The following is a 16,511-nucleotide window of genomic DNA, read 5'->3' as shown; positions in this document are numbered from 1 at the left end:
CACATTTCAAAGCAGGATCACTGTATCAGGTTTTCATGTAGTAGCTGGTATACTGGTATTTTCCTGGGCAATAGCCAATGAATCATCTGGCTCTTCTGTTCTCATTTAGAAAACTATAAAATGAATAAAATGATGCATGCTTATCTTCTTTATAATATGGTCAAAGTAACACATATTTTCCAAAATCTGTAACTTTTTAAAAAAATGTCAAAAAGTCTGTAACTACCTGATGTGAAATACCAACTCACTGGAAAAGACCACGATGCTGGCAAAGATTGAGGGTAAGAGAAGGGAGTGGCAGAGGATGAGATGGTTGGATGTCATCACCAACTCAGTGGACATGAGTGTGAGCAAACTCTGCAGATAGTGAAGGACAGGGAAGCCTGGAGTGCTGCAGTTCATGCGGTCACAGAGTTGGACAAGACTAAGTGACTGAACAACATAATTGGAAATTCAGAAAATTTATATATTGTAAAACTCCTTTCATATTGTAAAGAGTTTATTCTAAGCATTAATGATGTTCTTTCAATTCTTGAATTTGAGAATTATTTTTATTCATGTAATTATGCAGTTAAAGGTCACAGTAACAAAACTAGCTTATGTGCTAATTTGAGATTACATAGATCTTTAGAGCTACAGGTTGAGTCACTTTCATAAGCATTAGTTGTTTTATTAAAGGCTTGAATGAGTCAAAAAATAGAATAATTATACTATTCTGAACATAAAATACAAATATATTATTAGCTATTTTAAATTATGAAATATTTTAATTATGAAAGTGTCAAAAATAATATAATCAACTTCTGTGAACCAAACACCCAATTTAAGAGCTAAAGTGTCACCCTTCAGTTAAGCTGTGTACTGTATACCCCAATATTCAGTATTCTAAGTTTGATGTTTATAATTCTTATGTATTCATTCACTTGTAGCTAAACAAAAACTTTAAAAAAGTATTTATTTTTGGCTGTGCTGGTCTCCGTTGCTGCACGGGCTTTTCCTAGTTGTGGTGCACAGACTTCTCATTGTGATGGCTTTTCTTGTTGTGGAGCAAGTTTAGTTGCTCGGTCGCATGTAGGATCTTACCAGATCAAGGATCGAACCTGTGTCTTCTGCATTGGCAGGTGGATTCTTTACCAACGAGTCACCAGGGAAGCCCTAAACAAAAACTTTTAAACTCCCCATAACAAACTATCTGCTGAATCATTTTTAACTGGAACTATAATTATGGAGTAAAATAAAAATCTGAGACATCTCACTACTTTTTGACATCAAGCAAAATGAAGGTGTTTATCCTTGCTATGCTCTTACCTACTTCTCGGCCCAGTGCTATTCAAAAATTACTTTTTTTTTTTTTAACCTAGACCTATCTTCCCAGTACTGAACTTGTTTACACTTCCAACATCAATAGGTAATATCCATGTAACTGTTTTGGGAATTACACTTTTCTGTCCTGTTAGAAAGAATATTAAACTGCAATGGTCTATACTGGGTTCCTGCATTTGTCTTTTGCATGAGGATATTTTGGAGTCATATTTACTAGTGATATATATTAATAAAGGGCTTCCCTGGTGGTTCAGTGGTAAAGACCTGCCTGCCAATGCAGGAGACATAGGTTTGATCCCTGGGTCAGGAAGATTCCCTGGAGGAGGAAAGGGCAACCCACTCCAGTATTCTTGCTTGGGAAATTCCATGGACAGAGGAGCCTGTCAGGCTATAGTCCACGGGGCTGCAAAGAGTAGGACATGACTGAGCGTGCGCATGCACACACACAGATTAATACAGGAGACATGAAAAATACATTGCATGAGAAGATTCAACATCAGCTAGACAAGATGAATCAACAGGTTAAAATCCAATAACATGGGGATCTACAGGAATATAGATAAATCCATTAAGTAAGTACATGAAGGGAAAACCATCACTGAACAGCACTGCATGTTGGGACTGGAGATTTTAGTGACCATAAAGTGAATCAGTGATATGTGGCTCTCAAAACAGCTAAAATAATATGCTTCATTAAAAATAAAAAGTATCCAAAAAAAAAAAATAAATAAAAAGTATCCAGAGCAAGGGAAGTGGTACTGTTGGAGTGACATCATATCTGTAGTTACCTTAGTGTGATATATAATAAACTGCAACTTAGAGCAGAATTATCAGGACAGTGGGAGAAATTTGAAACCGTATCATAATGGACAATGGTGAGAGCTCTGGTAGTATTTATTCAGTGCTGTTGATAACAGTTTAAAAGTTAAATAGCTGAAAAGTTATGTAGAATAAGCATTAAATTTTGGCTAAAACAGGTTATAAATTCCATTACAAAAATGCAGCCTTGTATTTTTGTAAGTCCTCCTTTATTAGTGCTAACACAGGACTGAACAGAGGCGTGGTGGGGTTCAATTACATAGCCTCTAAGGTCTTTTCCAACTCTTGGCATCATATAGTTTTATAAGGCTAATTCATACAGATATTAGTTAAGGAGACAGCTATGCCCCTCAAGATCTTTCTAGTTTAACAGACTATAGTGACATAAACCTAACAAATACCATTCTATGCTTAAAAACAAAAATGAAAAATGGGGCAAGTGAAAAGAATACAGGGGTTAACTTTGGACGTTCCAGTGGGAACTCCCATTGGTCAAAGCTGGAGGACAATTTGAGCAACAAATTAATAGTGTTATAATGGATTATAAACAAAGAATAAAACATCCATGAGCTCATAATATAAATGACTGAATAAATGGGAGAGAAGGGAAAAATCTTCCTTACAAAAGAATTCCAGTAAATACATGTAGAAGGAATGAGGGAAATAAAACACCACCATTGGAACTCCAAAGTAATAACTAATGCAGTAAAGAGTCACCAATGCATGCTAAAATTAGTAGCATTTCTGAACTCAGACCTATTTAGAAATTGGTATTATGTGTCCTGACTTGAAATTAGGAGCAATTATAGCATAGCAATTGATTTTATTCCAAATAATAGTCATTATAGATTTTGTTTAAAAAAGTTTTATCTTACACTAAACTGTACAAATTTGCGAAATTAGGAAGTTTTCTTATTTACCATTCAACCACTCACCTAGGTGTTAAGGCTAAAAAACTATGAGTTATTTTAGTTCCCTTCCCCCTACTTACTTTCACTGTATGAGTGTTTTGTGGATTTGTACTTGCAAAGTACATCCCGTATTTTACCACTTCTCACCACTGCATCAGCTAATTCCCTAGTCTGAGCTACCTCTTGCCTGTAGTAGCTTCTCAACTGTTCTTCCTGCTTCCCATTCCCTTATAGTTTATTTCCAATATTAGCCAGTGAGCTTCGCAGACACACAAGCAAACCACCACAAAAACCCCAGATCCCTTTACTCTCCTGTGCAAAACGCTCTCATGGCTTTGTCAGGCTTAGAATAAAATTTGCTCTTTACCTTGGTCGACCCCTACCTACTTCTCTGAACTCATCTGCTACCATTCTTATCCTTGTTGCTTATTACTCCTTTCCAGGCACAGTGACTGTCCTTCAAACATACCACCTCCTTCCTGCCCCAGAGCCTTAGTACCTGCCATCACCAGTACTGGAAAGCCTCTTTCCCCAGATCTTTGTATTGCTTGCTCCTTTACATCAGGAAAGTCTCTGTCTAAGTGTCACATTAGTTAGGATCTTTATGGAAGACTTTTCTGAGGCAGGCTCCCCTGCCTTTTACTGGTTTATTCCTCCCCGCCCCCCCGCCCCATGACATTTATCACTATGTAAAATAATATGTATTTGTTTACTCATCTGTTCTCCAACTTGAATGTAAGCACATAGGGGAAAGGACCTGGTTTGTCTTGCTACAAACTGTACCCACAATACCTAAAATGATTCCTACAATGGAGTGGGCCTTCAAATATCTATTGAATAAATATCTTTTAACACACTGAAGGGCTAAAGTAGAGGAAAGAGCAGAAGGCCTGTATTAGAGGCAGAATTCTGTCTCTGAAGTCTGTGGGAAAAAATTTAAGCCTTTTGAGATAAACTTTAAAATGAAGAAAAATGAAAGAATACTTTTTAGCTGCCTTAATTTTACAAGGGCTTCCCTGGTGGCTCAGATGGTAAAGAATCTGCCTGCAATGTGGGATACCCAGGTTCAATCCCTGGATTGGGAACATTCCCTGGAGAAGGGAATGGCTACCCACTCCAGTATTCTTGCCTGGAGAATCCCATGGACAGAGGAACCTGATGGGCTATAGTCCATGGGGTTGCAAAAAGTCAGAGACCACTGAGCCACTAACACTTTAACTTTTGCAAATTCAGTTGCTTAAAACAAAAAATTTAAGCATAACTTAATGACTGAATTTAGAAAGCTTTTGCAATAACCTTACACCAAAGAAAAATTTTATTTAAGTATAGATTACTGGTTATTTAAAAATACAAACATACAAAGGCATTATCATACAACTGATTTCTAAACTCAATACTTTTAAAATACAAAACAATGATCATTACCCTAAGAGTCAGTTTGAAACAAACTGACTTTTGAGTTGGTTTTATAATTCTTTTTACTCACTCTTGCTTACAAACGTTACTAGGTTTTTCGGTTTCATTCCATATCAGAACTTTTTTCTGACATGTTTACTTCTCAAAGTAGTATATAGTTATTTCTTGGAATTAATGTTAGCAACTATAGAAAGCTTCTCTATGTGACAAAAATTCAATATGGTTGCTGCTTTGGAAATTTGAGTTATCTACACTAAGACTCACATATTGAAAGGTAAAATACGAATGGGTAAATGATGGGGGTTGAGAGCAGGAGGACTAAGAAAAGATGATGTTATCTTTTACTGCAGACCTGCTACAAGAAGACTCCGTTATTTACTTTGATACTATTACTAGAGAAGCAGTTTCTGCCAGGTCACAGGTGGGCTAGGTAGTTGTCCATTTTAATTTTCTTTACTAAAGAATGGCAGATGGCAACAATTAAATTGCTCCACCAAATAAGCAGAGACTTTAAGTTACCATATACTTTAATTATGAAAAATAAATTATTTTCTTAATTGGTTTAGCAGCCTTGTATATGGAAAGGCAGCAAAACCCACTCTATTCCAAAATTAGAAGGCCAGCTCAGAGGCTGCTTCTAAGATGCCTGACTATCTTCTATCATCAATCAGTCATGAAAGTGGACTTTCATGAACTCAGTAATAAATGTAAAAATAAACTCATTTATCAAACAATGTGGAGCCTGCAAAACCAAAAAAGTTCATAAGGTAGGAATTGGTTTGTATAAAACAAATATATATATCCTCTTATATAATACAAGAGGAATATGTATGGTAATAAAAACAATTTATAATAAACTTGTAAAGAAATGATTCTGGTTTACATGTAAGTCGGCTTAAACTGACTATGACTGAATGATTGAAAATTTTCTTCTCCCAACATAATGCCCATTCATTATAAGCTAAGCCAGACTTAGTTTCTTATAAATCTCTACTTCTTGGATTTATCTACTACACCCTTACTTTACAGACATTTAACTTATAAGCTGGGCCTGCCCAGCCTGCCCATAAAGCCTCTCTTCAGAAAGATACCAGATGCATTAAACAGAGACATCTTCCTATAAGAATCTGCATTTCAAAACAGCCTATGAAGAACTAGCAACTGGCCTTCCAATGTAGCTACCTCTCATTTCACATTATGCAGTTTACTAACCACTCCTTCCTTACAGAAAACTCAGGAGCTGTAAAACTTCCTGTTCCATTTCAAAACATTTCAATACTTATTAATTCCAAAGATCCGAACACCATGTAGCTGTGGCATTTTGGGAATTAGCACACTCAGGAGAGAAGCTGTGTTTAGGATGAAGTGAGTTGTATCATACTTCGTATAGAAACTTGCCAGAAAATATCTGTAGAAACAAAAGTAAGAATATATATATATAAAATATCTAAAAGTGAAATTGCTTAGAAATCTTTAAATATTTAAAGGTGGGAAAAAGGCCACTGAAACATAAATACCTAAAAGCAGAACCATTTTTTTTGAGCACTAGAACAAGAGCAAACATTTTAGTTTGGGGGCCTAAATTAACTTTAATTGAGACTGAAACATTGGTTGAATAGAGGCATATATGCACATTTTGCATTTTTGCAATTGTGTAAAATGTATTTAATGGAAGACAGTTACTACTTAGCATCCTTTAAAGCAGAATGCTTTCAAACTAGGGTTCGTATGCTTCTTGAAACTTTAGGTATAGTTTTGTATTAATGTGTATATATCTAAAGAGAAGATCCAGATTCAGAGCATCCATCATATTCTCAAATGGTTTATTGTGACCCACCAAAAGGTTAAAAGCCACTGCTGTAAAGTTGTGAAAAACAGGGTGTTAGTGCATTAGTACAATTTGTAATAGCATCTGCGGAAGCAAACAAATACTTGATTGCCCTTTTGATGTTCTTTTTTCCATACTGTAGTTGAACAGGGATATAACCAGTATAATTGGCAACTTGAAAGATATTACTGTAAGATTCCAGCTGTTTTTCTATAATTGAACATCTGAGTGTATATATTCAGGATATCCAATATCTGAGAATTTGTTTTAAGAAGCCTAAGCCACCTTTAAGACTATAAATCATCAATTCAGAATGCCCAAGTTTGACCCAAGGGTACATCAGGATGAAGACACATCAAGAAGCCACCAAAAGAGTATCCTAATATAAAGAGGATGTAAAGACTGTAAACAATAAAGCATTGTACTGTACTTGATACAGAAGGCTAACTAGTTATACTCAAGATTTTTAACTATACAGAAGCTAGGCACACATAAGCCCCATATTATTCAATGGTCAGCCGTATTATAATGCAATCTTCAGCATGTTATAGATGAGGATACTGAGACTTTCAAGAATATGGCTGAAAGTCAGATAGCTAGAGGGTAGTAGAGCTAAAATACAAATTTAGGGCTCTCTGAATAGCCATTATTCTTGTTATTGCATTGGACTTCCCTGGTGGCTCAGACGGTAAAGCATCTGCCTATTGTGCGAGAGAACCTGGTTCAATCCCTGGGTTGGGAAGATCTCCTGGAGAAGGAAATGGCAACCCACTCCAGCACTCTTGCCTGGAGAATCCCATGGACGGAGGAGCCTGGTAGGCTACAGTCCATGGGGTCACAAAGAGTCAGAAACGACTGAGCAACTTCACTGTCACTTTGTTAGATCATACATATTTTTCTTTTGATATTATGTCAGGCTAAAATAATTAAAAACTTTAAAAATTTCCTCTTATGTGGAACGAAATCTACATAAGGAAAAAGAAATCTACCACTTTATGATTACTTCATTCTCTTCATTTGAAAATGCCTTCCCTATCTTAAACATCAATGTAACACCTAACCTACCTTAAGTTCCATTTTAAGGGATTCTAATGCCTCGACTCAATAGACATGAGTTTGAGTAAACTCCGGGAGATGGTGAGGGAGAAGCCTGATGTGCTGCGGTCATGGGGTTGTGAAGTGCTGGACGCAATTTGGCAACTGACCAACAACAACGCCTCTAAGAAGTCTTTCCAGTTACTGCAGACCACACTGATTCTATAATGGATATGTAATTATATATATTCTTTGTGACTGGGTGAGTGATTGGGATATATGTTAAATATCCATTGTATGAAAGCATCTGAGTGTAGAATTCAAAGCAGTCTATGCACTTATAAATTCTTTGCAGAAATAAAATAATAGAGAAATAATATAAAGTGGCATAAATTAAGGGATGTATAACTACTACTGCTGCTGCTAAGTCACTTCAGTTGTGTCCGACTCTGTGCGACCCAATGGACGGCAGCCCACCAGGCTCCCCTGTCCCTGGGATTCTCCAGGCAAGAACACTGGAGTGGGTTGCCATTTCCTTCTCCAATGCATGAAAGTGAAAAGTGAAAGTGAAGTCGCTAAGTCGTGTCTGACTCTTTGCGACCCCATGGATTGCAGCCTATCAGGCTCCTCTGTCCGTGGGATTTTCCAGGCAAGAGTACTGGAGCAGGGTGCCATTGCCTTCTCCGATAACTACTACTACTACAGAAGTTCAAAGCAGAGCATTTCACTGAAGGTTGGTTGCTAAGGAAAAGACTTCACTGAGATGGTCACTATTTAAATCTTGAAAGAAAAACAAGACAGATAAATTAAGAAAGGAGAAAGCATTTCAGGTGGAAAAAATGACTTGAACTAAGGCATAGAAATAGGATTATACATAACATATTTAAGAAACGCTGCTTAGAAGAGTGTGGCTAGGTGGGAGTTGGGTTAAGGTAAAATATTCACATAAAGGAAAAATAAAGTAGGAACCATTTTGTGGAGGATCCTGAATATCAGATATTAGGAGGAAATCAGATACCAGATATAAGGTTAGATGCTTTACAGATAGATCTTATCTCATTCATTTTTTATATCATCGGATTTGAGTTAGGTACCACTGGCTAGAATTTTATTTATGAACAAACCAAGCAGGCTGAGTGACAGCTACATGATTCAACCCAGGTCTGTCCTATAATGAAAGCCTAACTTGTTTTCTCTAAACCATACTGTCTCTCCCAAGGAGTTTGAGCATTCAAATGCAGCAGGTAGTCAGTGAAATTCATCTGAAATCATCTAAATCTTTGTTGAGGGAGATTAATTTGATAGTGGACAACAGAACAAGATTATGTGTTTAGTTTTCTTGCAAGCAGCTTAAGAAAGTGAACTAGAATATATCTGACTTGTACATTCTAGAATGTCTTGGCATACTGAGGAACATGTAATGTTGTCTCCGTATGTTTGACTGAAGTGAAAACTGGTTTTAACTGTTAAATTTTGCCTGTATTTTATATTCTCTATGAAGTAACAATTTATAAACAAAACAATCTGTTTCCACTTCAAATTTAATCTAATAAAAGAATGGCTTCATCTCATCAAGACCTCCTCATACCTAAAATTTCCACCACTTACAGAATTATTGGAGAAATTGTGAAAAACTTCCGTGAAGATGTAAACTGTACTCCATAGTCCAGTTGTTCCCAATGAGTTAGGAGCCTTGCTTTACCCTGGTCGGGAGTTTCAAAAGGTGTTCCTTTTACTGCATGCAAAAATACATACATCCCCTGAAAAACAAGCAAGGGGGTATATAGTTAATATCAAATACAAAATGAGTATTTGTCATTAAGCATTAAGATAGTTCCAGACTGTGTCAGACTGCATGATAAACTTAATAGCTCATGTTTTAAGATTTCATTTTATTGTGAAAGATTGTGGCCAGTTTCTTCATAGTAAAACTAAACTTCTGTGGGCTTATATGGAAATATTATTTGGTGAAAACCACTATAAAATCCACCAAAAATAACCTGTTTTCATCTCTTATTAAACTGAAAATAAATGAAAAGTACCATTAGGGTAGCTTTGCATCATTACATTTAGATTTTCTAATACATTTCCTATTAGGAAATAGGATTACCTTATCTCCAGTGTGTAAGAAAGTTTAGAGTGTTATATTAGTAAGTCTGATGATATTTATGTAATGATAAAAACATATAAATTGGCAAATATTATAATCTGTATAGGGGAAAATTGTTTGAAAATATTTAACATTAGTCTTTGTCTCAATAGTTCTTTGTCAAGATGTCTGAACAAAGATGGTTTGATGTACTAGGTATAATGTTTAACACAATCTGCTTTTAAAATCACCACTGTAAGTCAATAGTGTGTTTTTAGAAGGTAGTTTTTAAAAATAAAAGTAAAAAAAATTACTAAGAGCCATTCTGGCCAGTGATACGTTTAAGTATCTAATTTTGTGGTTAATTAGGAAAAAAAACAATGTATGCTAGATTTGGTTTCTTGGAGATAACCACTTAGATTTATAGGTAACAGGATTACCATCTAAGGCACTGTAAACAGAATAAAGCATATATATTATTGTGGAACAGTTTTACCCAATGAAGTTTTACCCCATGATGTGATATTTTTTTTTTAACTTCAACTTTTAATAAATATATGGAAAAAATAGAAAACTTAGTGATTTGAAATTTTACGTTATAGCTTAAGACAGCCCTTCTTTAAAGCTTAGTCTACCTACTTCCTAGTTATTCCATTAGGCAGTTTAAAAGTTGTTTACCTGCAATAACACATAAGCAACAGAAGCATGGATTCATGTTCAACTGGATGTAAATCTACAAATGTTTAATAAGTGGCTAAGCAGAATACATCATGAGAAACGCTGAGCTGGAAGAAACACGAGCTGGAATCAAGACTGCCGGGAGAAATATCAATAACCTTAGATATGCAGATGACACCACCCTTATGGCAGAAAGTGAAGAGGAACTAAAAAGCCTCTTGATGAAAGTGAAAGAGGAGAGTGAAAAAGTTGGCTTAAAGCTCAACATTCAGAAAACGAAGATCATGGCATCTGGTCCCATCATGGGAAATAGATGGGGAAACAATGGAAACAGTGTCAGACTTTATTTTTGGGGGGTCTAAAATCACTGCAGATGGTGACTGCAGCCATTAAAAGACACTCCTTGGAAGGAAAGTTATGACCAACCTAGATAGCATATTCAAAAGCAGAGACATTACTTTGCCAACAAAGGTCCATCTAGTCAAGGCTATGGTTTTTCCAGTAGTCATGTATGGATGTGAGAGTTGGACTGTGAAGAAAGCTGAGCACTGAAGAATTGATGCTTTTGAACTGTGGTGTTAGAGAAGACTCTTGAGAGTCCCTTGGACTTCAAGGAGATCCAACCAGTCCATTCTAAAGGAGATCAGTCCTGGGTGTTCTTTGGAAGGAATGATGCTAAAGCTGAAACTGTAGCACTTTGGCCACCTCATGCGAAGAGTTGACTCACTGGAAAAGACTCTGATGCTGGGAGGGATTGGGGGCAGGAGGACAGGAGGAAAAGGGGACGACAGAGGATGAGATGGCTGGATGGCTCACTGACTCGATGGATGTGAGTTTGAGTGAACTCCGGGAGTTGGTGATGGACAGGGAGGGCTGATGTGCTGCAATTCACGGGGTCACAAAGAGTTGGACGCAACTGAGCAACTGAACTGAATATGTACAGAACACAGGACCTGTATACATATATGAAACTTGAACAAGACATGTGAAACCCCTTGAGAAAGTTCAATCTTCTGAGATATAAGGAAAAGATATGCATAAACAACTACAATGTAGGACAGAAATTTCTGTCAAAGGTATAATGAAATACAGGAAATGCAAAGCAAAAGGCTTGATGGTACCTTGTCAACTACCTTATTCTTGAAGGTTCAGCTCAATGATAATTCCTTAGTGAAGCGCTTCACATTAGCATTAATTAATCTCTTCCCTATGTGCATATATGGAATTTTATTGAAAATAGTTAAAAAAAGAAAAGAAAATAGTTTTATTATAGCACAATACATTGTATTGAAGTTATTTATATAATGTTTGTTTTCCCATTAGCCTGAATACCCCAGGAACAGGGACTCATACAAAGCAACTATTAGATACTAAGCCAAGATGACATTAAACCAAGGAATGTTTATTCTGTAAGCACAAGGAAATCACTTTCACATTGGTTTTAAAAGAGTATAAAACGGGAATTCTGTGCTTTCAAATTCTCAGGGGAATGTGACCCCCAAAAGTTAAAAATCTCTGCTTTAGACCATATATGTATTAGATGTTATTGAAGAGAAAAAATAATTCTATCATTATGTCCTTCAAACCACATGCACTCACCAGGGTCTAGAAGATAATTCAAAGCTTATTTTATGTATTCTTTTTAATGAAAAAAATCTTATCTAACCATTTATCTTTTACTCCATTATTTTTATTAAGTTTTTCTATAAAATTTTAGTGATGATTTATGCCCACATTAAAAGAATTAGGGAAATAAGTATGTAGCTCATGATTAGCCCTTAACAAATATTTACTGACTCAAAGTGAAGAGTTTTCTTTCATTTTAAAAGCCAGGGTAAGAACTTTGTGAAGTATTAAAACTTGTAAGACTGAACTGTAGCTCTGAGTAAAACAACTGCTGTAGGTTTCTAGTATATCGTTTATAAAGACAGAGGCCATGTTTTTTCTAACCATGGATAACAATTAGGTCTACTTTTCCATATTAAAAAGCGTGCAGTACATATTTCACACTTTTAATTGGTTTAATGTAGGTTAACATCAAAAGAAATTTACATTTGGCATCATGTAATTGCTACATTTATGGCTGGTTAGTCAGGTTTTTAGTATAGAGGACTAAGAAGTTGGAAGTTTACTTCCCTACATGTTCTCAATTACTCGTCCTTTGTCCATGGCCATATACTGTGTCTCAGTCTCAGTCAACTAACTTGAAAACATGAAGTGGGCAGATGACTTCTAAAGTTCATTTAATGCATGTGCCACTGGAGAAGGGAAAATTATGTGAGAACATACATAATTTATTCAGCAACATTTAAATAGGTCTTTAGAGATATAAAAGTTAAAAAATAGAAAAGAGATAAATTGCTAATTATAAAAGTATGATAAACACATGACAAAAGAATGCAGCATGGGAATTTTGTAGCTTCCTAGAAAGGGTGATACTTGAGAAGTTTCCCTGGACAAGCAGGAATCACCCAGGCAGAGCAGGAAGGAGGGAGGGGTATTAAAATAGTGGAAGAAGAGCCTAAGTCAAAGCAGAAAGGTGAGAGATGATTTTCATTATTGTGAGACCATAGTTGTGTTTGGAGATGTGTTAATATTGGGTCTCTTTCTTGCCTCTGTACTATTTTCAACTAGTTTTGTATGTCACACAAAGAACTTGGCATTTTACTATGAATGCAATAGAATCATTGAAAGACTTAAGAGTGTGTTTTGAACAAACATGAATTTTAAAAATATCACTCTGACAAACTTGAATGAAGGAAAGTAGAGTAGAGGAGCATCAAGGAGACCAAGTAGGAGTAATCTACTTCAGCGTAAAAAAGGGCATGAATTACAGCAGTGTCAGTAAGGATCAAGCTGAAGACAGTAAAACAGGACACGGCTTTGACTAAATGGCTGTGGAATATAAAGAAAAAAGTTACCCTAAGACTAGTGTGACCATATGTACTAGTTTGCATGGGTAGTCCTGATTTATACTTATTCTCTTAAGGTTGTTATTACTAGAGCTCTCTTTTACCCTCAAAACAGTCTTGGTTTGGATGATATATTTATTAATCACTTTACCTTGACATTCAGCTATGTGGCTTGGCTTGCTGTGGAGATAGTGGTGCCTTTAGATTAGATTAGGAACAAAGTCCAGGAACAGATTGTGGTGGGTGGCAAGGAATATATCAGGAGTGAGTGTAATTTATACTTGTTTGGTTTTAAGGTGCAAGGTGATCTGGCAGTATTAACATGGTCATCATCATTTAACAGGTAGAAACTGAAAATACAGATAGATGAAGTAACCTAGGTAGAATACATATCATAAGAAGGGATAAAGAAGAAAACCTTGGTAATAGCAATACTTGAGAGCAAAAGAGAAGACTGTAAGAGGAAATAGTAAAGGAAAGATCCAAAATATATCCAGGAAAAAGCAGTCCCAAGGAAGCCAAAGGAAAAGGGATATGATTAGCATCAAATATTTCAGAGATCACTATTTAAAAATAGAGTTAAACATTCCTTTCAAAGTCTATCATATGAAATAAACTAATTGGACATTCATTTATTTCTACCACATCATCTTTGTCCTTCTCCAGTCAACTTCAAGGCTTCCCAGGTGGGTCAGTGGTAAAGAATCCACCTGCCAATGCAGGAGATGCAGGTTCCATCCCTGGATCAGGAAGATCCCCTTGAGGAGGAAATGGCAACCCACTCCAGTGTTCTTGCCTGGAAAATCCCATGGACAGAGGAGCCTGGTAGGCTACAGACCACCAAGTCACAAGAACTGGACATGAATGAGCACGCACAGCCAATTTCATATACTTTCCAGAAGACTTAAATCATATTAATTAAAAAAAAATCTATTTATCCTACACTTTTCTGTTTTAATGTTCTAAGTTTCTCATTTTGGATATATCTTTAAACAAATACAGAGTTAATCTGGATTCAATTAAAAGTCTCAAATAACTAGATTTCTCCCCTTTCATTCTACATTAATAGTTTGTTAAAGACAAAAAAAGTCACCATCAGGTTTTTTGTTTATTTAAATAGGCAATTTCCAGAGTATTTGGTCTAACCTCTGGTACTTTGTAGAGCTATCACATAATAACAAAAGAGCAATAGTTAACAGAAGAAGGTAAGGCATCATAAGTTTTTGAATCATTTAAGACAGATTAAACTCAAAATTTCTACACTGAAACAGAAAAGTATATTTATACAATTTAGAAAGACTTAACCAGGATTTAAGCCAAAGATGTTCATTAGATTCTAGTTAACCAAAAAACATAATTACTTCTGATGCATTCTGGTTAATCAATATATTATAGTAGTCTGAGTTAAAGCATCTTGTAATTTTTGCTAAAATTACTTTTTTCAGATTCTATAAAACCAACAGGAAGAAAAAAAAAGGTCTTACTTATAAAAAGGGTCCAATGTTTAAATATAAAGTGATAGAAAAATATAATCTTATTCGAGATAAGAATTCTTCAAAACTGTCAGAGATACAAAAAAATCACTGAACTATACACTTTAACTGGGTGAATTTTATATAACTCAAATTGTTTAAAAACGAAGTCATGTGTTTTTCTTTTTATATAAAACTTTAAGCTTCTTAAAAAGTTGTTTAAATACACCATCTTAACCATTTTTAAGTGTACAGTTCTACGGTATTAAGTACATTCACAATGTTATGCAACCATTACAATCATCCATCTCCAGAACTTTTCATCTTACAAAACATTACCCATTGAACAGTAACTCCCCATTTTTAACTCGCCCAGTCTCTGAAAAATCATTAAACCTTAAGGTTTTACGTGTTTAGTATAAGGTGAAATTCTTACCAGATTATGTATAACATTTGTTAAGGTCCAAGCAACAGGAACACTGAAGAAGGGAATACTGAGTAAAACAATGTGAAGCAAGCCAACTCCCAATGCATATGTCAGCCACATACCACGGCTGTTCATTACACGGGTATTTGGATTCACCTCGCTGTGGGCAACGCCAACATTCATGTTTGCGCTGTAGAAAAGCAATGAAATGAATCAACACTGATGTAACTGGAAACCCAAATATTCCTAATTCTGACATGACAAAATAAGTGTGCTACTGGGATTACTGCCCCCCCCACCCCCGCCGCCTCATCGCTCTGAAATCGAACAGACCCTCCAATATATGCTACTTCCATATGCCCAGGAGGTCAACAGTTCTTCTTCACATCCGACTCTAAGGTAAGACAGACAAGACTTATTTTTACGCTTCTTGTTGAAAATAAACAGTTAAAATTCCTTTCCTAAAGCTTGTCTTCGAGCATGTTGGTTTTACTAAATGAAACAATGGGCAGGAAAACTCAAAGAGAAAACCTACATTTTCTTATATCATGAGAGCAAAGTGAAAACTCAGGAAGTAAGTTTACCAACAGAATAAACTAATATACAAAAAAACAAAGTTAACCTAAACCAGTCTGTTCTGAGTAGCCAGACTCTTACACCTAACAATGTATCCATAGAGTGGTCAGAGTTCAAATCACTCCTTCAGGAACACCGAAAATGAGAGGAACATAAAGAGGTGGAAAATTTACATGGTCAAAGGATAAGGTTTCTTTCTCAATCTTGTGATACAATTAAGGTTAAAACAAGGAGTCTTTCTTCTGCACATTGTAATTCTAGTCACCGTCCCTAAAATACTGTTTTTTTCTCTTTCCTTCCTCCCTCTCCCCTTTTTTTCTGAGAGTTGGGGGGGGGGGGGCGTGCTACAGTGTATTGGGAACAGCTGAATTAAAAATACACAAACCCTTTCCATTACAGAGTTAGCACTGAGAGAGGAATTTCTCCTAACTCCATCCAACAAGTATTTCCAGAGTACAATGGCCCTCTCCCTCCAAAAATCTATAGGCTTACGGTGATGAAAGTTACACTAAAATCAAGTCAGTCTCAAAATTAAACGTGTAAATGTCTTCCAGTCTAAATATCCACCGTACATAATATATAATTTTTATACGCCATAAATTGTACTTAGAACGTGCCACCACACAGGGTGCTTTTCCCACTTTCGACAGATATTTTTTAATGCTCGAAAGACCTTAAAAATCTACATCTGAGGCGGAAGGCAAAGACTGATCCTACCGCAGGACGGAAAACCTTTCCAGGGAGTCTGCCGCGCCACTTAAGGACTGGCAAACAATGACTTCACAGAGCAAAGAACCCTCTCGGCGCTGCCCTCGCGGATGCAGGGAACCCAGCGACCACCCGCTACACAGCCAAGGGCAGGCAGCCTTCCCCAGCGGCCGGAGCTCCCGGGTAGTGGAAGCTCAGCAAAAGCCGCTGTGCTATCGACAAACCGCCCCGACTCCCGACTCTTTCTTCTCGGAGCTGCACATCCCGTCAGGGCCGGGACGCGACGACGAGGATTTGGGGAGCAAGTCGTGGGGGCC

At 36.4% G+C, this 16,511-nt stretch overlaps 1 protein-coding gene across 1 annotated transcript; it reads right to left on the bottom strand.

Moving 5' to 3' along the window:
- Window positions 1-534: 534 nt before the first annotated feature.
- ORMDL1 (ORMDL sphingolipid biosynthesis regulator 1) lies at window positions 535-15,223 on the bottom strand. Its single transcript, XM_010862907.1, has 3 exons — window positions 14,920-15,223; window positions 8,941-9,092; window positions 535-5,877 (listed from the first exon to the last, which is right to left on the bottom strand). Exons 1-3 carry the CDS (start codon window positions 15,091-15,093, stop codon window positions 5,742-5,744), a joined length of 462 nt encoding a protein of 153 aa, XP_010861209.1. The 5' UTR covers window positions 15,094-15,223; the 3' UTR covers window positions 535-5,741.
- Between the last annotated feature and the right edge of the window lie 1,288 nt (window positions 15,224-16,511).

Source organism: Bison bison, unplaced genomic scaffold, assembly GCF_000754665.1.
Source record: "Bison bison bison isolate TAMUID 2011002044 unplaced genomic scaffold, Bison_UMD1.0 scf7180017864485, whole genome shotgun sequence".
NCBI classification, from domain to species: domain Eukaryota; kingdom Metazoa; phylum Chordata; class Mammalia; order Artiodactyla; family Bovidae; genus Bison; species Bison bison.
The sequence above is the reverse complement of the archived record's forward strand: the minus strand, read 5'-3'. Positions and strand labels throughout refer to the sequence as shown.

What these genes read in the sequence shown, in the direction of transcription:
- ORMDL1 (XM_010862907.1), bottom strand. Translation starts at nt 15,093, where the DNA reads ATGAATGTTGGCGTTGCCCACAGCGAGGTGAATCCAAATACCCGTGTA. An exon ending in CAAATGTTATACATAATCTG is followed by an intron (nt 9,093 to 14,919) that starts GTAAGAATTTCA and finishes CTTGTTTTTCAG; the next exon opens with GGGATGTATGTATTTTTGCA. An exon ending in ACAATTTCTCCAATAATTCT is followed by an intron (nt 5,878 to 8,940) that starts GTAAGTGGTGGA and finishes TTGTTTCTACAG; the next exon opens with ATATTTTCTGGCAAGTTTCT.